This window comes from Centrocercus urophasianus, unplaced genomic scaffold, assembly GCF_019232065.1.
Source record: "Centrocercus urophasianus isolate 14NV4802_14NV808 unplaced genomic scaffold, USGS_Curo_1.0 seq_16, whole genome shotgun sequence".
Taxonomy (NCBI): domain Eukaryota; kingdom Metazoa; phylum Chordata; class Aves; order Galliformes; family Phasianidae; genus Centrocercus; species Centrocercus urophasianus.
This window is the reverse complement of record NW_024884711.1, coordinates 12,836,533-12,860,907: the sequence shown is the minus strand read 5'-3', so window position 1 is coordinate 12,860,907 and position 24,375 is coordinate 12,836,533. Positions and strand designations below refer to the sequence as shown.

General features: G+C 39.4%; 1 protein-coding gene across 1 annotated transcript in view; it reads left to right on the top strand.

The window, feature by feature from the left end:
* KAT2B (lysine acetyltransferase 2B) overlaps positions 1 to 24,375 on the top strand; it is a 41,673-nt gene that overhangs the window by 521 nt on the left and 16,777 nt on the right. Inside the window, exons 2-9 of the mRNA XM_042816845.1 lie at positions 10 to 117; positions 8,151 to 8,277; positions 12,181 to 12,326; positions 12,851 to 12,940; positions 14,938 to 15,119; positions 17,704 to 17,895; positions 20,161 to 20,267; positions 21,616 to 21,741. Coding sequence (XP_042672779.1) covers positions 10 to 117; positions 8,151 to 8,277; positions 12,181 to 12,326; positions 12,851 to 12,940; positions 14,938 to 15,119; positions 17,704 to 17,895; positions 20,161 to 20,267; positions 21,616 to 21,741 — 1,078 coding nt within the window. The remainder of the gene's footprint in view (positions 1 to 9; positions 118 to 8,150; positions 8,278 to 12,180; positions 12,327 to 12,850; positions 12,941 to 14,937; positions 15,120 to 17,703; positions 17,896 to 20,160; positions 20,268 to 21,615; positions 21,742 to 24,375) is intronic.

The window sequence follows — 24,375 nt, the reverse complement described above, 5'->3', positions numbered from 1 at the left end:
GCCGCCGAGAGCCCCGGGGGGCCCGGCTCTGCGCGCACGGCCGGGAAGAAGGCGCAGCTGCGCGCGGCTCCGCGGGCCAAGAAGCTGGAGAAGCTGGGCGTCTACTCCGCTTGCAAGGTACCCGGCCGCGAGCGCCCACCCGCCCACGGAGGGTGGGGATTGACGGAGGGAGGGGAGGAGGGGAAGGCAGCGCCGGGCCGGGCAGGACGGGAGGTGGCGCGGCTGTAGCCCGGCGCTCCCCGCGGAAGCTGCGGGTCCGGCGTCTCCGTGGGTCCCGCCGCCCTCGGAGCCTCCCGGCCGGCACCGGCTGCCGCGCCTCGGGAGAGTCGGCGTGCAGCCTCCGCCCTCGGGAAAGTTGCGGCCCCGTCGTCACGTAGCGCCCGGCCGGGCCCCTGCCCTCCGCCGCGCCCTGCCCCGGCCTCCCGCACCGCCCGGCGTCGGTCGCTGCCGCCCCGCGTTGCCCTGCGCACCACGCCCGTCCCTACACCTGCAGCCCGCTTCTGGGCGCGGGGGGGCCGCGACCCGTCCGCTTGCTGCGGGTGCGGAGCGCGGTCAGTGTTGTGCTGCCACGGGGCTCTGTAACAGCGGTGGAGGTGTCTCTGTGTTTGCGGTGCAGAGCTCCGCGCAGGGCTCCTGCAGGCCGCGCTGGGGCTGTCAGGGCAATTCCTGGATGCACAGTGAGCTGACACGCTCGGGTTGGCAGCACTGATGCGAAACACTCCAGTAATGCTCTCGGTGCTGAAAATAATTGAGCTGTTTGGTGGAAAAAGTGTGTTTCTGTGTTGTTGTTTCTTTGTTGTTCCCTTACTTTGGGACCTCCAAGAAGGCAAGTGTGAAGTGAGTGCCCCAACTAATTGCCCACTGATGTGAGGGAGCATCCCTGTGCAGGTCCGCTGCCCTGCTTGGTGATGTGAAGAGCTTGCTGTCTGCTGGAGCCATGTCGCAGTACTGTCATTTGAGGGCAAGCTCAGGAAGCCACATGCATCAATGTCTCTGCAGTTCACAAATGTGTAAGCATCTTTGCTTCGGCCTCGTTGAGTCCATGGCGTGCTGTGAGGTTATACCATGTCAGTCAGTTGAAACCATCCAGGCTTGGAAACCTGTAGCCTTCATGGAAGGTGGGAGAAGGTGGTTTTAAGCTTTCCTGTTGCAATGAAGAAATGTCTCTGCGCTCTGCTTCCTCAGTGCCTTAGCAGCTTCTGTGCACTGGCAGAGAAGAGGGTGCTACTGGAAGGACAGAGCCTGCTGCCAGCCCTCCCAAACCTCTCAACAGGGTGCTGGTGGTACAGTGACCACTCACCCACTCATGTCCTGCAGAGGTGTCTGTATCATCTCCAGGGTTCTGCAGGGAGGCCCAGATGGTGCTGCCTGATGGATCTAGCTGTGTGGCTGGGGTGCCCTGGGCTTCATCCTCAACCCCTGTCAACAAGCAGCCACAGAGCAGTACTCAGTGTGACTCCATATGCAGATTCCAATGGAAACCTAGCCTCTGCTACCTGACTTTCCTTCAAAAATAGGAATGTATTGGCAGACAGCATTCCTTCAGGTCTCAGAACGTCAACAATGAGACATCCTTGTAAACTGATCAAGTGCGTTCTCCTCTGGGGCAGGGAGAGGATGAAGCTGAGTGGAAGGATGTGTTGTTTTTCTTCCTGAACACCTGGCTCCAAACTGCTCGGTCCTGCAAGAGGCTGTAGCAGTACGGAAGGGAACATTGAGCTTTTTCTTACTCTGGGTTCCAACTCCTGTTCCACTTGTTCTGTGTGTATGAAAGCTCAAACAGTCTATCTCTGAATGAAATTTCTGTGGTAAGCAGCCATGTTGATCTGCAGATCTATATAGAACTGTGTAAGTTGGAGGGAAGAAAATGTGTGACAATTTATCTTAGTTTTGACATCCTTTTCCTATGTAAAATTCACCCCACATTACTGCTACTTCAGCACACAAAACATATTAGAAACTTCATTCCAGAGATGCAGGGAATGGTAGAGGCCGTGGGTTCACTGGGGCTGAGCAGCAGCATGACAAGATGGAGAGATGTCAGTGGCTGGGAGAATGCCTGGGGTGAGGGAGGAAAGGTGCCATGCTGGAGAGGAGGTTGCAGGCAGAAAGGAGTTGGAGGTACTGCTGAACTGAGTGAGAACTGAGACTAGGGAGCTGCTGCCCTGTCCTGAGACTGGAGATACATGTTTGCTTGTTTTTATTGAGTGGTTTGTTTTTGTTTTCCTGCTAAGGAATTGAGGCAGGAGAGTGGTCACCATGGAGCTGCACTACTTGACTTTTCTCCTGTGAAATAAAAAGCTCAGGGGTAGAAGAGCAAGAACAGTCTCTTCTGTGTTTAACAGCCCTTTAAACACCCGAGTTTGTGTGGGGATAATGTCCATTCTGAACAATAAGAGATATGTAAGGAGTTGGCAGTTTTCATGACTTTTAGAAGTGCACAGTGGAGCTGTATTTGTGCAACATTTTGCATTTGGCAGTCACTATAACTGCGTACATATGAATGACTGCATACATCGTTTTGGTTTTGCCCAGTGTGAAATTCAGCATTGGACACATGAGTTTGCAGCTTTTCTCATAAAAGCAGCACTGTGTTGCTTACACACATAAATATGTTTAATGAAGATGGAGGAGGAAGTCCTTTTTTTTTTCCACACTATTGGTTTGTGAAAACACAACTTTCTTTTTTAGTCCCATTGGGAATTTTTCTTAAAAATATGTTGAAATAGGTACTTTTTTAGTAATCTAGATTTTCTGTACAGTTGGTTATTTCTCACAGTAATACCTAGATGCTTGATAATGTAATTGAGCCCTATCACTTAAGGCATTTGCACAAGCAGCGGGAAATAACACCTCCATAAAGACCATGTGCTTTAAATAACCGAAACATCACAAGCACAGCTATGAGGAGATTAGGCCAAGGCCCTATGAGTGGCAGATCTTGAAGTGTGATCTGGGTTTCCTTGCTGCAGAGCAGCTGCTGACCCTTGATATGGCCACTTTTCCCCACTTCTGATCATGCACGGATGTCTGTGGTGTTTTCTTGCCCCCACACATTAAAAATAATTTGTAGGGCCGTGGTTTCCATAACGTTGTATAATTTTTCCTGACTTCAGTAAGACTGATCAAGATGAGGCAGGCTGAACTGCGTTGTTTGACTTCACTCAGCTCTGCACTGTGAGAATACAGCTCCTTGAAGCTCCAGTGAAAATGTTTGGAAGTCGTTTTCTGGAGAAATTAAGGAGGATGAACAGAAAATGTAAATCTTCCTTGCGATTGTTTATGTAGTAAGATGAATATGTTTTGTGACTATTGCAGTCTGAATTAAAGCATCTTCATTTAAATCAAACATTAACATCACCAGGTGGGAAATGGATCCCCGTTTTTAATAAAAAAACATTTATATGGTGGCCTACATCTATCCTGTAGGTGAGAGAAACCAGAACAAAATGTGACATAAAATACCTGGATTGATCTACAGAGGAAGAATGTGCTTAGAGCTGATCAGAACTGGTTACTTTGTGTTGTTAAAGGCAAATGGGTTGGCTGCCTTCCTGATGCATAGGAGTAGATAGATCTGTGAGCAGCGTCTGACTGCCTGGTTGCTGGGTGCTATACATTGGAGTAGGAAAAATAAGCATTTAAATTTCATCCAGGTTTTTGTTGTGGTTTGTGTGGTGTTCTTTGTTACAGCAATAATTTGAGATTACTGTTGTAGGAGGCAGCATGTTACAATAGGTTATTCTGCTCACTTTTTGTGCTGGGAGGAAAAGTAGTTTTTCTGGAGCACGCTGTTTTTCTTGTACACGCTGGAAACAAGAGCCATGGTGCTGTGTATCTGCAATGTGCTGAGTGAGCTTAGCTTTTTGTTACTGGGCAGGGCAGCTTGCGTGGTTTGGAGCAGAAGAGAGCCCAGAGCAAAAGCTGCTGTGAAACTCAGTTTTAAGGCTGCTGAAGTCTTTCACTTTGTAGTTAAGTTAGCTTGAAGCTTGCCTTCCTGTGCCCTTTTCACCGCTCCAAAAGGGGAGGAATTTTTTAGGCAGTAAGATATTGTAACAGTGCTCATTTAGCCAGTATAATTATATAATAACAGCTTCCTGACAGGGCCTGGGGAGTGCAACACTGTAGCTTCCAAAGGCACTTCTTTCAAGTAATAATGCTAACATGTCTTTCAAGATCCGTTTTTGACCAGGCATGGATATATTGGGTATTCTAAAGAAAAGAGTAACTTTAATTTGTCCAGAGCTGCTGTTTTCATGGCCTTGAGCTGTTGCACCATTCAATTTTCCCCATTATATCTAATACGGAAAGTATAAAAAAAATGATTGAAAATACAACACTTTTCAGTTCAAAATATACGTGATTTCTGCACTGCTTTTGAGGGGAGTGTGTGGTTGTTGTGTTCGGTTACAATGAACTCAGTTTTATTTAAAAATGCCAATTAAGATGCTGTGGTGATCCTTGGGCCTGTCAGGACAACACAGGTTACTTTGCAGGCCTCAGTAAGCAGGAGTGCCCATCTTTCTGCAGTGCCTTTATCACAGCTCCGCAGATGTTCCCGAAAACAAGACCCAAGGACTGGATGTGCAGCTTAAATGCTTCTTTTCCTTCCTCCTCCCCCTGCTTCCCCCCCACTCCCCAACTCTTTTGATCTTAAATTAAGTTTTTGTGGAGGTGAAGTCATACTTTATTTTCAAATGAAAAGCAGATGAGTGACATAAAAAAAAAAAAGGAAACCAAAAAGCTTAAGATAGTCAGGGAAAGGACTGAATTAACAAAATACAGTGGAAGGCGTGAAACAACTCTGCAATTGAAGTCACTGAGGAATGCACATTGGGTATTCAGTGCAAAATACTTGCACTGTCAACATCTACAATGGAAGCTTAGTTTTAAAGAGGACCCTTCTGGGCTGCTTTCTCCCTTAGTTAACAGAACTTTTATGCTGATTCTGGTGTTTTACAGAGAGAATAAAGAAAAAAAGTACCCTAAGAGTTGTTAGAGAAAGATCTCTGGAATAATTCAAACAATACAAATTAACATCTGCTTCAAAATATCTGGCAAGGAAATGCTACCAAGGGCTGAAAAAGATCTGCCACTGAACACACTGTTTTTATTCTGCTGTGCGTGGGTTGATATTTATTTTTGGCAGCTTAACTGAGCTGTTATTGCAATTCATACATCTGTTTGTTTGCATCTTTGCTGTTAATTATTGTGTAACACTAAAGTTTCTGTAGTTACTCACTGTTTATAGATTTTTAGGCTTTATCATAAACACTGTGTGGTGAGCTTCTGCAAAATGCTGCTTCCACTTGGAAAAGAATTTCTCAAAATGCCTGTGCCTAGGTTGTGGGGTTTTTGGTATGTATCATTTTTCACTGTGGTATGATTTAAGGCAATTAATAATGAGCATTGTGTTATGTCAGTAATTTAGAGTTCAGTGTTTGTCCAGACAGCTGTATGGAAAGGATCAAATCTTGCTTCCCTCAACTAATATTCAGTCTTTGTTTGTTTGTTTGTTGGTCTGCTTGAGAACTTACAACTCTCTCTTGAATTCTCTTTGGCAATATTCTCATTTTCTGACGGTCTTCTCAGTTTCTCTCTATTTTTTAATTCTCATGGCAACATTATCTCTTCACAAAGCAAATGTGGATAGATTGTTTGGCTTTAGTTTTGTCTAACTTGAAGTGCTAAATGAAAATATGGCTTCAAATCATTTTACTTGCTTTCCCAGTCCTCACACCAGGGCAATCCTTGGTTCTCAGGTGCCACTCAATCACTGACCTCTCTTTCTAGTCATCAAACATTAATAGGTCCTGTGGGTTTGGATAACAAACAAAAATAAAACTCATTCAATGCCTGAGAAACTGCAAGAGACGGCTTCCACTACAAAATAACATCAGCCCTTCTTCACTTCCTTGCCAATTCTATTACTCATAGAAAAATAATGTGAAATTCACTGTAAATCATTCCAGGTTGCATTTGCTGAGGCTTAAAAAAAAAAAAAAAAAAAAGTAATTTTAATTTTGCCCAGATTTCTCCACGTTTCATGCTGAAATCCCCCTGATGCAGTATTTTAAATGCATCATACACTCAGTGCACTGGAAGAGCTGCTGGATCCAGACAATGCAGCAGGTCCCTCTTCCAAGGGGAGTATGTGGAAGTGGCTTTGCTGGGCACTTGCAGGTGTGTTTCTGAGTATCCTGGAGCTGAAAGCACCACTCTTCCCTTCTACCATGCCTGAATGCCATCAGAGCCTGTGGCCAGGAGTCCAGTTGGATAAACACTTCTGCAGTAGGAATGGTAAAAATATCGTGTGGTGCTCAGCAGAACACAGGCAGCAGTTGTGCTACTGCTCAGGTTGCTGAATATTGAAATTGGAGTGGAGGAACATTTTACCACCAGTCTACAAAGCTGTCAGTTTTAGGTGCTGTCAAACCACGATCTTTTCTGCTTTTTTTGGGTACTCCTTCCTTAGGTGAGATGAGATTTGGAAACCTAATAGGAAAATGAAATAGGTTTCTAAGATAGATTCTATTAAATGTATTCAAAATCATTTTGAATAAATGTCATGTTAGTGCTGAATGTATTAACTCCACCATTTTTCCTACTGAGGTTGATTCAGCCATAAATATCACGCAGCCATTGGCACTTTTCTCACGGAGCTCTTGGCATTGCAAATTTGTGAGGATCTCATTACAGCGCAGCGCACAGATATCTCTGAACAGTAGAAAAACATTCTTTTCTTCTGATTAGATCTTCAAATGGGAATGTGAATGCTGTTAGGAGAACCTTACCATGAAAATAACTAAGAACTTCTGGATGTACAGAAAAAAATCCCCTCCTGTAAAGCCGCTCTTCAGATCTTAGCTGACTGATTTGAAATGTGGTTACCCAAGTCTTCACATTCCTTTTTCATGTCCATCCCTGTTAGCTGCAAGCCCTCAATGTTGTTTCGGTCAGTGACCATAACTACCTAGGTTGCTCTGAAATTAATGCCTCCTATTTATTTTTATAGAAATTACAGCAGATAACAAAGCCCACAATAGCACTGTTCAATAAAAGAAGTTCTTGTCTACAAAGCACTTTTTCAACATAGTCACCACCATTAGCTGTGTGTTTTTGGCAGTGATGAACAAGAGCCTGAATGCCACACTCGTAAAATATCTGTGTGGCCATTCAGAACTTGGCTTGCCTTTCGTGTTGATGAAACTGCTGAAATGCCTCACTGTGCTCACATGTGCTCTTTGATCTCCACAAATGTTCAGCAAGCATCAATGAAGGTCAATGGGTACTGTTTTCTCTGCATGGAAGAATTCAATTCCACACCTTTGCAATTCCATATCAGACACCATTTCGTCAGACTGCCCCTCTGCTGTTGTCTGTCACATTGGCAACAAAATATAATGGAATACTGGGAGGAAGGTCCAACCTCTACTGCTGTACCGCCACCATTTGCCTCTGACACGCACCAACATAATAAAATAGGAGAGATTACTTTTAGAGCAGCCCTCAAAGATATTCCTGGTTTCAGGTTCAAAGTCTTTGGCATTCTCTGTGTTGATGATGCGGCCAAACCTCGTCCTGGACAGCTTTTTTTACTAGCACAGTTACTGTTTGCTTATTTCAATGTTTAGTTAACCCTGCTTGGCTTGTTATGTGCTTATTTTTAGTTGCATGATTTCTTGCCGCCAGGGCAGCTGATGAGGTAGCGATAAGCACATTGCCTGCTGGACAGCCTGGTTGTATCTAAATCATTAAACTGTCATGGTGGATCTGTATGTGCTGATATGATCTGTTTGTGCTGACATACTGGTAAATGTTTGAATGCTTCTTTTATACAGAGCCTAGAATGAGGGCTTTCTGTAAAGGAATTGGCCAGAGTTTGCGTATTTGTACAGCTTGCATACCATGATATACCATGATAATCTCTGTATTTGGAGCACTATTCCACTTCTGATTTTATCTAGAATATAAAACCTAGCACTGTGTTTTATTAAAAGCAAAAAAACTCATAAATAATAATATTTTTTCATATTGCTTCTAAAATAGGACAGTTTCACCAGGTTCTTTTTTTGTTGCTGTTGTTCTCACTGATTTGTTGTTGTGTTTTTTAAACTCTGTTGGTTGATACTCCTTTACTTTGGTTTCAGGCTGAGGAATCATGTAAATGCAACGGCTGGAAGAACCCCAACCCACCTCCCACACCTCCTCGGGCAGACCTGCAGCAGGCAGTTGTGAGCCTTACTGAGCCGTGCCGCAGCTGCAGTCACACACTAGGTAGGATTTTGTCTTTCTTCTGGAATCCACTTGTGTATACCCACAAGCCTGCACTTTTGCAAGATGAAATTTAAGATGCTGTGCCGAGATTTGGAAACTGTTGGATGTAAATGTCTGTTCACTTAGATTAAAATATGTCAGAATTATCCCAAATGAATTTTGGAGAAATAGAGCTAAAGTACAAGTTCTAACACCACAGACATTTGAAGCTGTTAAAATGCAAAAGCATCATTAAGATACCCATAGAAATTTCAGTATTTCATGTGACCTATGCATTAACCTCATGTTGTTGGGAATTTATTTGTATGTATTTTGGAAGTACCTGCACAAAATCCTGCTACATATTTTATTTCTGCAAATGAAAATATTTATTTATTGTGCCAACACCCAGAAAAAGAGGAGTCTATCACTGTAATTTTTTTATTTAAAAATTGTGCTTATCCAAACTAAAAGCTGATTACTTTTTTTTTTCAGTAGATATTGGCAAATATTTAATAAAAATTGAGCTGTCACAAAATTCAGAAGTAATTGAACAGAAGCAGATGCTTTTAAATGTTTTTGGCGTGACCATAACTTAGCACAGTGTAATAAGGAGAAGGAAATCTAAAGCCTTCACAATGGATCATTTATTCACTTATTTTTTAAAATAACATAGAACTCTGTAGGGAACTTGTTTTTATTTAATGAGGAGGGTGAAGGACAGGGAGGGTACGACTTATTTCTTTCCTGTTCCCTTTTCATGCCATCATTACATTTGACATATTTCTGTTTTTTTATGTTTCCTTTCTGAGTCTCCTAAATCCCTGTTTTTCTCTTGCCTAGAAGATTAATAAATATGTGGTACTGCAGAATGTTCGGTATCTTCGCACGTGTCAGTTTCAGCCTTTCATCATACTGCTTCTCTGTGCTGCCTCTGGCTGTGCAGCCAGGGTAGCTTGTGTTACCTGTTCCTTTCATTCCTGGCCTTTGACAAAAGAGACTTTTCATTTTTTATAAATCTTATGAGATGTTGTGGCTGTTGGTCACCAACTTTTATTGTGGAATTTGTGGATGTTTTTTTTTTTTTTTTTTTTTTTTTTTCCCGCAGAAAAAAAATCTGCTTCTAAAGTTGGAGGTTTTGGTCTGTGAGAAATCTTAATTCACTCATTAACTAGGGATTCGGGGAAAACCAGTACCAGTGACAGCTACCTTAGGGAACAAACAACAAACCACTTTTTTTTTTTTTTTTTGCTTTATTTAGAAAAGATAAAGTTTTGTTTTTGTGTGAGTCAACTGTGAGTAATGAGAATGATTTTTTCATTTGAAATAACTGAAATGAGTTGCTATCCGTTTCCTTAGACTACTGGTCAAAATGTGTCTTTCAGTGGTCTCTTCCAAGGTAATTTTCATATTTATCCCCTCTAAATGTTACTGCTGAATGCTTTTAAAACTAGGCTGAGCACAAGAACAAGGTGTTCAGGTGTCAGGTTATCATCTGTGGTGCATATTTTTTTTATCAGGGTACTGTTGAAGTAGAGATGTATATATTCCACTGATGGTTAAAACCATACCTGATCAAAAATATGGGATATATTCTCCTCACAACCATCATCTCCATTTGGTATGCCAGTGTATGCTACCAACAATTCTGCTTCTCATCTCCTTTTCTTCAGGGATGGGATTGGCTCTGTCTCTCAGCTTGCCTTACATCTGGACTTTAACTGAATATTTCTTTCATGTGGACAGTATGCTGGGTCACTGGCATGAAACTGAACAGCTGAACGAATTGTGGGCCAGGAGAATTTGCTGCCCACCAGCCTCAAGACCAGGTGTTATGTTACTCAGAGACTTTTCTAAATTTAATTGGTTTCTCTCATTTAACAGTGCATTTTCCTGTCGGTAAACATTATCAGTCTTGAGAATAATACACTGGTTAAGTAATGTGTATAAACTATGTAAGTGTATACACTATGTACACATTCAGGCTCCTCTCTTCCTCATTCTGTTCACTGTTCCTGCTATGCACCTTCACGTAATGTGTTTGAGTATTCCTTCGTTTGCTTGTCATACGTATATTACTTGTGTTTTTACATAAACACTGATTTTGAGATAGACTTTAGGAACATTCCTCCTCAGCCTGTTTTCTGACTGCTATTTCATGCAATCAAGTATTTTGTTACTGAAGTTGCACAAGCAATGTAACGAACCTGGTGTTTTTCAGGTCTTCACATCACTGAAATCATTGCATTGGCCTTCTTTCTGATTGCTTCCTGCTCCTGCGTGCTGCAGAAGCAACCTATAGTTGTGGTGGCTTTTTTCCTTTTTTGTTTTTTTTTTTTGGCAAATATAACAGCAGCTGAGGTACCAGTAGAGCAATGTAAATAAATGGAACTATTTAACACTAGTTAAGAGTAACACGACATTTGATATCAGAATGTTAAAGCTTTTGTTTAAGTAAGGGTTTATTATTGGCTGCAGATATTAGGGAGGAGGCTATTGAACATCCAAAGAAAGGTTTCTTCATTATGTTGTCAATTTCTCATGCAGTGCTTGTCTAGGATGGAACTTATTACTTTTACAGGATGAGAATAGACAGCTGGGAATATTAAACTGTTGTATCTGGCTCAAAGACAGAAAAGAAATAGTTTTATTCTGCCTAGATTGCTGAATATTTTTCCTTAAAGAAAACCTGTGAGGGCCACCTCACTTATTTGCTCAGAATAAAATACCCTGTTATAACTTTTCATTTAAGTGGAAATGAATGCTGGCATCTTTCTGATGTTTTGAACCAAGGTGTCCTTTTTACTTGAAACTGCATGAATTTGTTGAATTTAAATGTTTTGGTAGCTGTCATACTGAACTACACCTTTCCTTGATATTTCCTTGGTGGCCAATAAATATCATCATTTTCAAGTTACACTGAAGTTTTTTACCAGTACTAATCACACTGACATATGATGATAATACAATAATTGTCCAGTAAGAGATGTATTGATAAAAGTTATCAAAAAACATAAAAATTAAAGTACTCAACTTTTAAATGGTTTTACTTTGCTTTTAAAAGATATTTCCTAGTCCTTCTGGAGAAAAGGATATGCATAGCATGTGCACTGGCCTGGGGTCAGCTAAGATTGTTGCTGTTTGTAATGCAAATGTCTTCTTTTTGGGAATTGACTTTTTGTTTCATATTGCTTTCTCACTTCCTGAGGCCAGTTGCTTAAACCAGTTTTCATGAATATCCCACAAGCTTTTTGAAAATCACAAATGTGGAACTTGTTACTTAGAAATTATGACATGTTAAAAGATGGTTAGTTTTTTTAGTTTGCTTTTTTTTTTTTTTTTTTTGGTAAGCTTCAGAACAAATGAGTGTGTACTGTCTGCAGAAGCTGTGTTAGTATAGTGTGCACAAAACAGTATCTAAATTTACATGATAGAAAGGTAAGAAATTTAGCTGGTAATGTCCAGCTTAAAATAAAAAGCCTATTTATGGGGCCGAGTTTTTTAATATTGACAAAATTGAGTGCTGTCTGTGTCAGTCAACACCTGATTTACCTAATTTAAGTGAATTTAATCAAGGAACTTTGTCTCAAAAAGCATAGCTCTTCTCAGAAAAAAAAGGAATGTAATTATTTATGTATTACAGCATATTAATACAGGCAGACAGGACTTACTTGTCTGTGATCACTTGTCTGTGATTCCAGTCAGCCATATTCCTTGTGCTGTGGGAATTACCTCCTCGGGGCTCTGGTGTGACTTACATTTCAGTAGGCTCTGATAAGAGGCTCTTTTCAAATAGAGTTATTGCAGGATCTTTACCTCTGCAAGTATGCCTTTGTTGGCTTAGTTTGAGATATCTTGGGAAATTTTTTTGGTATAGATTCTCTCAATAGGCTTTTCACATATTTGGATTTTTATTTTATTTAGCTGCTCATGTTTCCCACCTGGAGAATGTGTCTGAAGAAGAAATGAATAGGCTGCTGGGGATTGTACTGGATGTGGAGTACCTGTTCACCTGTGTCCATAAAGAAGAAGATGCAGACACCAAGCAAGTTTATTTCTACCTATTCAAAGTAAGCTGAACTTGTGCAGGATCTTTTCAGTTTTTCCCCTCACACATAAGCCAGTTTCACTGCTCAGAATGCCCCTCATGCATGTATTGACTTTATCCAGTGAGAGATTTTCTTTTCTTCAGCATGATACCTTAGCAGCTAACCCTGGTCTAGAAATCTGTAGTGCTTGCAATGTATCATATCTTATTCCAAAAGTCAGCTAGATGATTCAGGAACTAACCCCGACTCCCATCTATAAACTGCTTCCACCCACAGTTCTTTTTGTCTTCACTCACAAACTAGGAAAAGTCACTTGACATAAATGCTAACTAAGCTGCCTACGCATACTTAGAAACGTTTTGTATGAGTTTCAGAGAAGATATGAAGCAATTCATTGTGAAGTTAAGGAGCTATAAATTTATGTGACCAAGAAAATAGATACATAGCTAGGAGATTTTCAGCACTGCTTGCAATGTGTTTTGTATTCTGTTGACTTTCAGTGATCCTGTGTACATTTGTTTTCTTAAATTTATATATTTTAACAGCTTTTGAGGAAGTGCATTTTACAGATGGGAAAACCTGTTATTGAAGGATCTTTGGAAAGTCCCCCATTTGAGAAGCCTAGCATTGAGCAGGTAAACAAAAACTTTTTTTTTTTTTTTTTTTTAAGCATAACCACTGTTTTTCAAAATATGGCATTTCAGGCAGTTTACAGATGTTTCTGTATATTTATCAAGACAATGACTGAATCTGTAGGAGACTTCTGCAGCTTCTTCTACTTTAGTATTGGTATGATAGTCACATTATTTCACTTCACTCATCATTCATCTTATGCTTTACTGAAACTGACAGGTTTTTTGTGGATTTAGAGAATGAAACTTAAAATACTACTTTTTTGTGTGGCAGTTCTAGTCTTTCTCTGTCTTGTGTGATGAAAAGTGCTGACAAAGTTTTGAAATCCAATATTAAAATGACTTTTGTCTTCAGTAAGTCAATGTAAATGTTACAATCCAGTTCAGTGAGATCATAGCCTTCTCTTTCAAAGGGCACACAACAAAAAAACAGCCCCAAAGAATAGCTGAGGCTTTTATAATTCTAAATGGATAAAGAGCATATGACAAATTCAGATTTTGCTTTAGCAAGTTCCTGAGAATGGATTTTTGGCATACAAATGGGCCCATTAACTCCAGGGATGCTATGTAGAGGCTTACATACCTCACTCAGTCAGGAGCTGAATTTGTTCCCATTGGTGGATGAATGGCTGCTCTATTGTTAAACAAGACATTTTAAATGTGAAGGCTATTTAGTATAATAAGTCTGTCCTTACAATTATTGCTTTTTGTACTTTAGTATAATAAAAGTTCTTTATTGCTGAATTTTGGAAAGACTTTACCTTAGGTTTTTTTTTCAGTTTTAGTATAAACAAGCAATAAGGGAATGTAATAACCATACATTCCTGGTCCTAAAATATGCTACTAAAAAGTTTTTGTGTAATATAGTGGGTTTTTTTCCTTCACACACTTCATTCTGCTTAAGAAGGTAAAGCACAGAGATGAAAGGATAATTCTTTTTTACAGCTTATTCTAAAATATTTTTTCCTCAAAATAGACCAATAATTTCACATTTTTGTTTTAGCAGTTCAGCAGCTCAGTAGCAGAATTATAATTGATTTTCAATATAGATGTATTTCGGCAATTACAGTCATGCATTTTAACTATTCTCAATAATTTATAGAATCATAGAATCACCAAGGTTGGAAAAGACCTCCAAGATCATCCAGTCCCACCATCCACCTAACACCAATATTTCCTGCTAAACCATGTCCTACAGTATCTACCTTTTCTTGGACACCTGCAGGATTGGTGACTCCCCCACCTCCCTGGGCAGCCCATTCCAGTGCCCGACCACTCTTTCATAGGAGTATATATATATCCTAACATCCAACCTGAACCTCCCCTGTCACAACTTGAGGCCATTCCCTCTAGTTCTATCGCTAGTTACCTGGAAGAATTGGCCGACCCCCAGTTTCTTTGGTTATTTTATTGTATTTTATTTTATTTTATGGTTCTTTTTTATTTTGTTTTAATGTAGACAGGCATATAAAGTGCACTGAAGTGTTGTACTTGTGAAACACTGGCACTTCTTGAAAAAATAATGTACTGAATAGACAAAAAATTAAATAGAAGCCCACAGCACCAACTGTACTATTTTAGGTGATGAAGAATACATACTTTGTTTGCAGAGAAAATGCATAAATCATGCAGCATGGTTAGCATCGAAGTTGTATCTATATGAACATAAAGAAGAAAGCACTGTGGATCTTTCTTTGTTCCCTGATTATTATTATTTTTTAATTTGGAAAACAGCAAAAATTAAAGAATTTTCCTTCTCTACCACTCACTCACGTCCTAGAGAGGAACAGAGTAAAAACACTTGAATGCACTTGACTTTCTGAATAGAAGAGTCAGCTTGTGACATGTGACTCAGAAAGGAGTTCTTGGTCTTTGGTACTTATTTTCTTTCCCATATCTTTTTTCTTCTCCAGGGTAACTAGACATAAAGTGATAAGTGTTCAAGGTCGCGCCTACAAAAATTCTGGGTAAATAATTAGACATTTTTCTTCTCTTTCAAGGGTGTGAATAATTTTGTGCAGTACAAATTTAGCCACTTACCCTCAAAGGAAAGGCAGACAATAGTGGAACTGGCTAAAATGTTTCTGAACCGCATTAACTACTGGCACCTGGAGACACCTTCTCAACGAAGACTAAGATCACCCAATGATGATATTGCAGGGTATAAAGTGAATTATACCAGGTAATGGCATTCTCGCTTGTTACAAATCTTGCTTACGTGTACATAGAGAACCTGTACTCGCAGCTATGCCATGAGAGAATTCCTGTTGTCACTGAGCTTATTAAAAACCTGATGACTTTAATGAAATCATATCAAAGTTGTACACTCATCATTGTGTTGTGAGGGGGGTGCTTTATCAGCCAAAGAAAGGGATTATATGTTTGCAAACAGCTAAACGTAACAACTCTTTTGCAACTGTTATGTTTGCAGAGTTGTCAGTCTAGTTATTGTAAGAGGCTGTTTAAGGTCCTTATGTCATGTACTAGAAATTAGGGCAAGTTCTTACTCAACTTTAAATATATATATTAAACTTTGCAGAGCATCTGGTTTGAAACCAAATCATGGAAGATATGAACAGTTAAAAAAGAATTCTTGAATGTTTGATTGCCAAATTGTGAAGAGATATCAGGTTACTTAGAATTACAGTTCCTGTCTGACCTTTTAATACTCCATCAGAATTCAGAAGAATGACTTAGTCACTGGGGGAAGAAAAGCTAGTGTAAAAAGCCAAGTTGCTTTTAGTTTTACTTTCATCATTAAAACAGTGTGGTACCTTTTCCAGTTAGCACAGAGACAAAGGCAGTAAGTTCTCACGTCAGTGCAGGCAGCAGTTAGCTACCAGTGCTGTAAGCAGTCAATGTGCTGTCAGCTCAACTGTTCCAAGGAATGGACAAAGACAGTTTCTCTGTTTGAGGATGAGTATGGACTTCTCTCCTCTTTTTGGATGTCCTTTCTTCTCAAAAATCCTATTCCCTTGAAGTAGAAGAGCAAAAACCTGTGTAAGTATGCACTATGAATAGTGCATTCAGATGAGAAGCCCTGTGACTGTGAGAGGCAGGACGCTGATCTGTACCCTGTCCCTCTACCAAGTCACACCTCTTCCACAAAACTGGAGGGGTTTTTATTGTTTACCAGAGGATGTTATATCAAATCTGTTAGTCCTTGACCTACCATGAAGAACATGAAGAGTCATCCCATCAAGCTTTTTCCATGCACTGCGACATGAAGTAGCCAGCTATGCTGTAGAAGGGTGTCATGGGTGGTTTGAGTAAGTCAGTAGTCTGCCCAGATATGGCCCAGATCGTATCTGTACCTCTGGAAATGTGTCCCTGTACAAACCTGTCACCTCAAACACCTTCTTGGAAGAGGTACTGATGGGGCTCTTCAGATTGTGTTTGATATTTCTGTTTTTAATAAATATGTCATAGCCAGAGTTAACTGGGGTCTATGTTTTTAGGAATCAATAGCTAGCACTGGATCTGATTGATGGCTTGTGTTGTAAATCATTTTGTAGCTTACAGTTTCTCAAAGCTTTCTGTCCACAGTCCCTAAGGCTTCCTCAGACATGAGGGCCTCTTTTCATCTAGTTCCTGCTTCTCTGTAGAAGCTTCTCTCTTCCTCTGGGATTACGCCCTGCCCTGTCAATAGAGGCACTGCTATGGGTGCTGAGGAGCACTTGTGCATGCACCAAAGGTGCACCATGTGAATTTTCACAGTCACTGAGTTTGCTTGAAAGCGTAATGATTTCTGTGTGACTTTATCAGAGTATTACATGTGTTCTTGTGCTGTAAGAGGAGTGCTTTATCAGCCATGAACATGAAGCAGAGGTGTGTGTACAACTATATCGAACAACAATCTTGCAACTCTTATGTTTGAAAAGTTGCCCTGTCTGATTAAGATAGAAGAGTTTTGAGGGAGGCTGTACTTTGGATCTGAATGAGACGAGCAGTACAGAAGCCAGAATAGCCTATTTACAACCAAATATGCAGTTTTCATTTTAGAGTTTTTGTGATGGTTGTGATCTAATTCTGTTAAAGCTATAGATAACCATTGGCTCTGTTCATCTGTACTCCAGTGTTGAAACACTGGAGTCCTGTTGGCCTGCAAAGTCCATGTTCTCTCGATTTACCTCTTCAATACACTGTGCCTTTTCTAAGAACTGTGACATGACTTGCTACACTTTAATATTTGCTTCTTCATGCAAGACTCGTTGTGTAGCAAATTACTGTAAAGGAGAGCATTGAATCATGGCTAATGCAAATAAGCTAGCTGATGGGATACCAGGATTGGAATCTAGTTGTGTTCCAGTAGAACTAGTTAGAAGTGTCACCTCTTTTGTGTATGTGTGGGGAAATGCAGAAGTTTAAAGAGGAGAAGATAGACCAAGCCAAGGATAAAGTCTTTGGAGTCACAGGCAGAAGGTGCAAGTGACTTCATGAATGACTTGAGATAATCCTTGATGTCAACATGAATTTTAGTGGTATGTGAGTATTGTCTATCACAAGAGCACCTTGTGGAAACTGTAGCATGGAATAAAAGAATATATGGAGACTTAAGAGGGCTTGGCTGATAGTTCTCTAAAAAAAGAGCCAGCCAGACAATATAAATGCTATTTAACTTTGTCCAGACTTAATGCGGAACTGATTTATACAATCATATAGCTCTCAGTTGTACTATAAATGATGTAGATAGTGCTTTGAATGCTTTCAGTTATTAATTTATATGTTAGATGGTGATAGCTATCTGACTTTTTTCATCCTTACAGGTGGCTTTGTTACTGCAATGTCCCTCAGTTCTGTGACAGTCTACCTCGATATGAAACCACGCAGGTTTTTGGCAGGACTTTGCTTCGCTCCGTTTTTACTGTAATGAGACGGCAACTGCTGGAGCAGGCCAGGCAAGAGAAAGACAAGCTTCCTCAAGAGAAACGGACACTAATCCTCACCCATTTCCCTAAGTAAGGTGTCACAAAGCGATTTTTCGAGGGTAACCACTTGTATGTGACTTTGACATGGAAATGTCTAAACCTGGGGAAAAGGGAACTGGGAGGGGATCTGATTAATGTTTATGAATACATAAAGGAAAGTGAGAGGCAAATGGATAAGGTCAGGCTCTTCTCAGTGATGTATGATAGGACAAAGAGCAATGGCCTAAAGTAAGCATAGGAAGTCCCATACAAACATGTGGAAGAACTTCTTTATGGTAAGAATGATGAAGCATTATGAGTATTATGATATTATAATAATCATATGATATTATGATATTATGATATTATAATGATATTATGGTATGATATTATGATTATAATGATATTATGATAATGGTATGATATTATAAGAATGATGAAGCACTAGAGAGGTTGTGGTATCTCCTACTCTGGTGATACTCAAGACCTGTTTGGATGCCTATCTTTGTGACCTATTGTAAGGAGCCCACTTTAGAAGGAGAGTTGGATTTGCAGATTATTGTCTGGGGCTAGAGATGGTTAGTCCTCAAGAGAATGAAAAACCACGTGAACTTTCCAAGGCTGGGTAGAGATAGGTTTTGTTGCCCCTAGTATTATTAACACTGCCTTTTAATACTTTGAAGAGTGTTAACTGTCTCTGGGGCAGACTTTTACAGGAGTGCTTGGTGTATCTGAGAACAGGATTGTGATCTGGCCTTGAGGTAGATGTAAGGAAGATTCAACACCACATTGGTACAAGGAGCAGACTTGCACAGGGGAAAGCTGTCCCTACATTTCCAAAGCCTGGAAAAGTTATTTGGACAACATTAAATGTTCACTGCATTTGGGGAAATAAGAGAAGAAGAATATCACTGTTTACTGAGTGTTTTAAATTTTCTGCAGGCTGCCTTGTCTGAAGCGCTTGTCTTTGACTGCTGATGTTATGCAGTGAGATATGCCAGAGTGCTACAGCTCAGAGCATGGAGCGGGAGTCCTGTACTGGGGCTGGGCTCCCTCCTGCTCCTCCAAAGGGTGTTACTGCTCTCAGGAGAACTAGGTGGATGTGGTTCAAAAGAAATATTGTTAGAGACTTGTCATGCAACAGAGCTGTGAGTGTGCTGCCAGCAGTGTGGGTGATCAGTAGCCCCCAGTTAAGAATGAGAAATGATATCTGAGGAAGGTTTTCAGGACTGCAGATTTCTGAGTTCCTTTGGCACAGTGACGTGTCTGTCTGAGCCTAGGAAGCAGCCACCTTGGAGCTGAGTGCAAATCGCGCTACCTGAAATGCAGCCTTTGCTGAATATTCATTTGTACTTGTAAGAAGTCACAAGTGGTGAAGTTGCTTTCTAGCCATTATTAGCAGTAGGGATAGCAGCCAGCACCACATGTTGCTGTCCTTAGGTATAAACATGCTGTGTATAAAATACATCAGCAGGACTTGATCTTGAACATCCTTTCCCTGTTCATGAAAGTCTTACTCAGCAGTCTGGTTGCTTTCAGCTGGGCATTTTCTGTATATACAGATGACTCTAGAGAATAATTAAATGTCAGATATCTTCTGGTCTGAAAACTCCTGCTGTGCAAAATAGGATAAGCAGCTATCTTGCTTCAGAAAGGGAATGGATGTATTAGCCACATGAAACCAAGAGTGCTGGGCAGTCCACTCTGGAGTTCCTTTCATTTGCAGTAATATTGAGAAAGGTTGAAAGTTTCTGTAAGTGTACCAAAATGAGATAAAAAATACTACTCTAAAAGCATAAACATGCAATTAAATGTTGCAGTAACACACTTAAAGGAATGAAAATGTCTTCCTATTGTTAATAACTAAAACTGTGATTTTGTGAATCTGTGAGATGCAGGAGGCAAATATATCTACAAAACACTGGCTTATGTAGGTAGACATATTTTGTCATCATTATATACCATCGCTACCTATAATCTGCCTACATTCAGCTTTCTTATTAGTGCTTAGTTTTGGTCTAGATTCTACCCATTGGTTTGTTGTTGTTTTTGTTTTTGTTTTTTTTTTCCATCAAGTTAGGCACATATTGCTTACAATCAGACAAATTGTTGTAGGCATCATCTCTCTACTGAATTAAGATACTTACTGTCTACTCCATTTTGTGATAGTGTGCACATTAGTTTATTTGAAGAAGATTGACCAACAGTGTTTTTTTACAGAGCTATTATTTTTTTACTTAGAAAGTCTTTATTCTAAAAAAAATCCTGTATTGAATTCTTCTTTTAAGTTAATATTTCATCTGTTTTTGTGCCTAGGTTTCTGTCAATGCTGGAAGAAGAAGTGTACAGCCCAAATTCTCCTATTTGGGATCAGGATTTCATGGTGTCTACTTCTCGAACTGGCCAGCTGGGAATCCAGACAGGTAAGCAGGGTTTAGTGACCCATGCCAGTTCACTGGCTACCTGGCAGCATTTTACCCTCTGCTTTGGATGCAAACATGCACTTGATTTTTTGGCATTTGCATAGCTTTTCCTTACTTTGTTTCCTTTCTTTCTCCAGATTTATTCACTTCTCTCCTAGGTAACTCAGAGGTCTGTAAGTCACCCTTGAAATTGCAGGAATACAATGATGATAGTTTTCTTTTGCTCTACCTCTCTATTCTGCTCAACAGCATTTAAAATCTGCTTTTGCAGTTTATAGGTTCACTTGATTATTTTAGGAAGTGAAGACTAGAGTCATTTAATTCAGTATTTTGCAACAATTGCTGATTATCAGTTGATTGAACTGCTATGTCAGGACTTCATCTGATAATTAGTTTCTGAGATTAGTAGAGAAAATTCCATTGTGAGAGAAATACATTTTTTTTCTTAGAAATTCCTAATTTCTGAGTTCACAAACTGGTAAATTATGCTTTAGGCACAAATTTATTACAACTCTAAAATCATCTTGCTCTCAGAATTTATTCTTTCATGTACATTTCTGAAGTGCTTCATTTTAATTTGCAGCTCTTAAGCACTGGATTCTTGGCATGGAAATGGCACCAAAGAGCTGTTGCTGGTGATGACACCAGGATAAAGGAATGCAGAGAGAAAGACTGCAGGTGTCCAGATTGAGAGCTGGCACCTCATTTCCCCTCCTCCCTCCCATTTTGGCCTTCCTGCCAAAAATCCTGAAACAAATGAAAGCTGGATGATTTTACATGCGGTGGTTTTTTTTTCTTCCTTGTTTGGTTTTGTTTGTTTTTAAATTTAGAGAGAGGTTTGACTGTAACTTTCTGAAAGAGTACTTTCAACCTCTTAACTGGTGTAACAAGTTCTCCCTTCCTTGAGTTTGATTTGTCCAACCAGCCTTTAAATGCTGTTAAAGTGGACAGATGAAGTTGAATGATGAATTTTTACTTTTCAATGAGCCCCTGCAAAAAGTCTTTTCTTCAGGCTGAATGCCAGTAACCTTGGCAGACATGTGAAGAAAGCTAATTTTCTTAATATGTGCTCAGCACTGCAGAATAATAAGGCCAGATTTTTGCAGTGAGGTGTAACTAATGCTGTCATCCAGAAGTAGTACAGTTCCTCACTAAGTTTAGGAAAAATATGTTGAGGTAAAGCTCTAGTATCTCTGCTTGCCCACCAATTGCTCTGTTGATATTGATAATGTTACTTTCTAGGTGAGTTGTAGTGAAGCTGAATCCATGGTCATGACAGTTGTTTGATCAGCACTGTAATGGATTTTGTATCCTGATTTTTATTTGTGTGCTTTTCATACCATTGCAGTTATCAATCCTCCTCCTGTTGCAAGATCTGTTTCATATTGTGCAAGCCCGTCATCTCTGGAGCAACCCAACAGTGGAAATATGAGTCCTGCTTGCAAAGTTTCCTCAGTCCTTGACCCAAACTTAGGTAACAAAGATGGAGACTCACCTTCTTGCTTCTGTTAATGTTAACAGTAGTTATAGTATACGATGATCATGGCTTTCACGTTGCAGTGAGGTGGTTTTACTAAAAGACACATGCAGACATGCATAGCTTTTCTCCTCTATGGTAATATTTAACTGGAAGATATGGCAACTGTCTTTGAAAAAAGAATCCATCAGTTTGTTTAAATTCTATTTTATTTTACCATATAATTATATGGTAAAAGTTCTGTATATGACAGACATTGAAAAACACTTCACTTGTAGTGAAGTACCATAACTGATGAAAAAAAGGTTTTGTTTAAATAGAAAAGGCAGAGTAGAAGGGGCCATTGCTTTTTATTTTTTATTTTTTTCAAACTTTTGAGGTACTGAAATTGCATACTTACGAGCAATAAAGTAAAGAACAAACGCACACAAGGTTAAACATAATACCGGAATGAGGTCAGATTATAATAAGGTATTTTGGGAAAAATAAAAAGATGTTGAATGAGTAAGTTCTCCTCATAAACATTTTTCAAATACCTCAATCATGAGTCTATCAAAGGAGTTTGTAAGTCAAAGAAGTGATCACAAGCTTATATGAAATAAGTCCTCAAGGAAGCTGAAGAAGTGAATTGTTAATGTTGTCTGCAGAGGAACTTAGGGAATCTCCTGAACTGCAGCCTTCTTTTTGAAAAACTAGTTGAGAGATGACCTTAAAAGTGGTAAAATGTGTAGTAAATAGTCACAAGAAAAAATGATATTTTCTCAGTGTGTGAAAAGAAATATGGAATTGACAAGCTAATGAAGCTGTGCAGCTGGGCTATCATTCAGTTTGCTTTCAGCACTATAGAATTGAAACATCATGGGTACAAAACTGGCTTTTAAAGGGATTCTAAGAAAATTCAGAAAACTTTTAAACTGTGATTCCCATTTCAGATGGTTAGAAGAGAAAATAATAAACTGATTAAAAATTGAATGAATTAATATATGTGTAACGTGATATGTGGAAACTTGGCATTTATTTTGTAAAACACATGAATGTCCATTGGTGGACAATGGTGAACATTTGAAAAGAATTTTGAATGATCTAATGTACCCAGATTTCCAGAAAGCTTGTGACAAATTACAATAAGAAATAAGGAGGAAAGTTAATTCACATATGAATGACTTTAAAAACTAGGAAATAAATAATACGAATAAACAATTTCCACAATGAATTAAGGTTAATAATAAAATTCTATTGCTAATCAAACAATTATGCTGCTTGAAAGTCTAAAAAGGGGAGTGAACAACTTAATATTCATGTACTTAGAGTACTGTATTTGTGGCAAGACAGTCTGTACAATATAGGTAAAATATTGGGCCCTGAACTATCTGGTGGTCTCAGCGTTATTGTGGATTTTCCTGTTTCACAAAACAAAGTGAAAACAAACAAGCAAGCAAAAATGTAGCTCACCGACAAGTGCTATTCACAGTCAAAACTCTCTATCCTGGCTCTGACAAGAAGCAGTCTCAGATCTTTAGGAAAAAAAAAAAAAAAAAAAGAAAAGAAAACTATAAGAAAAAGGTAATTATGGAATGAAATTCCTGTCTTTGGTAAAAGCTTCCTTCATGAATTTGTTTAATTAGTTGCTGTTGCTATATCACGTGTTGGTATACAGTTAGTAGTATGGTTAATAATTAACACAGTGCGTTTTGATTTGGAACCTTCATATTGATTTTCTAAGTCAAATATGTATGACATGTCAGACTGCACTTGTTTGGTATACAATAAGAGTGAAAAAAATCTATAATGGATACTTAATTCCAATAAATCACAAAATGAAATAGTATGTTACCCAAAAATATATATTGAGCACTTACCCTCCAGGTCAGCAGCACAGAATTTCACCACAGATTGTGTTGAGGTAAACAGAGAAGTGAGTAATTTCATTATGATTTTGTAGAGGAACAGAGCAAGGAGAGGTATATTCACCCTGACATTATAGGAATAAAACATACGTATAATTCCCCATACTTCACATACAAGCTGAAGAATATAGCAGAAGTGCTAGAGTACAGGACTACTTAACAAAAACATAGCTGAGAAATGAGGTGGGATAGAATACAGGAGTAGCAAATAGTAAAAGCAAAAGGAAATGTTGATAGAGGAAGGAAGGGAAGCAGAGGAGAAGTGTTAACTGGTCTTTGTAATGTGCGTCAGTATGATCTAAGGCCTGAGTTGTAAGAAGAGAAAGACAAGGTGATAGTCAAAGGGACAAAGATTCTTGGGAATAATAATCATTACTGTGGCTTTCCAAGACAGAAGGGAGGGAACTTTCTCAGGATCCACCACTTATTTTTTACATTAACTCTTTACATCTGACCAACGTTAAAATAATGCTCTTTTTTTTCCTCTTAGACTGTGCATGTTACACATGTGTTAGGTTCAAAGTATTATCAATATCTTGTATATTGTATTTACTCTTGAGGTGGCAGTGGAAGAATAATACTTTATTAAAATACAGCAGTCTCACGAAAGGGCAAAAATTTTTAATATTGTGTGTGCAGCAATGCATATTAGTGAGCAAGAAGTCAGTTTTGATAGCATTTTTGTGACTGTGCAAGATAAATTTGTGATATAATTACATCAACT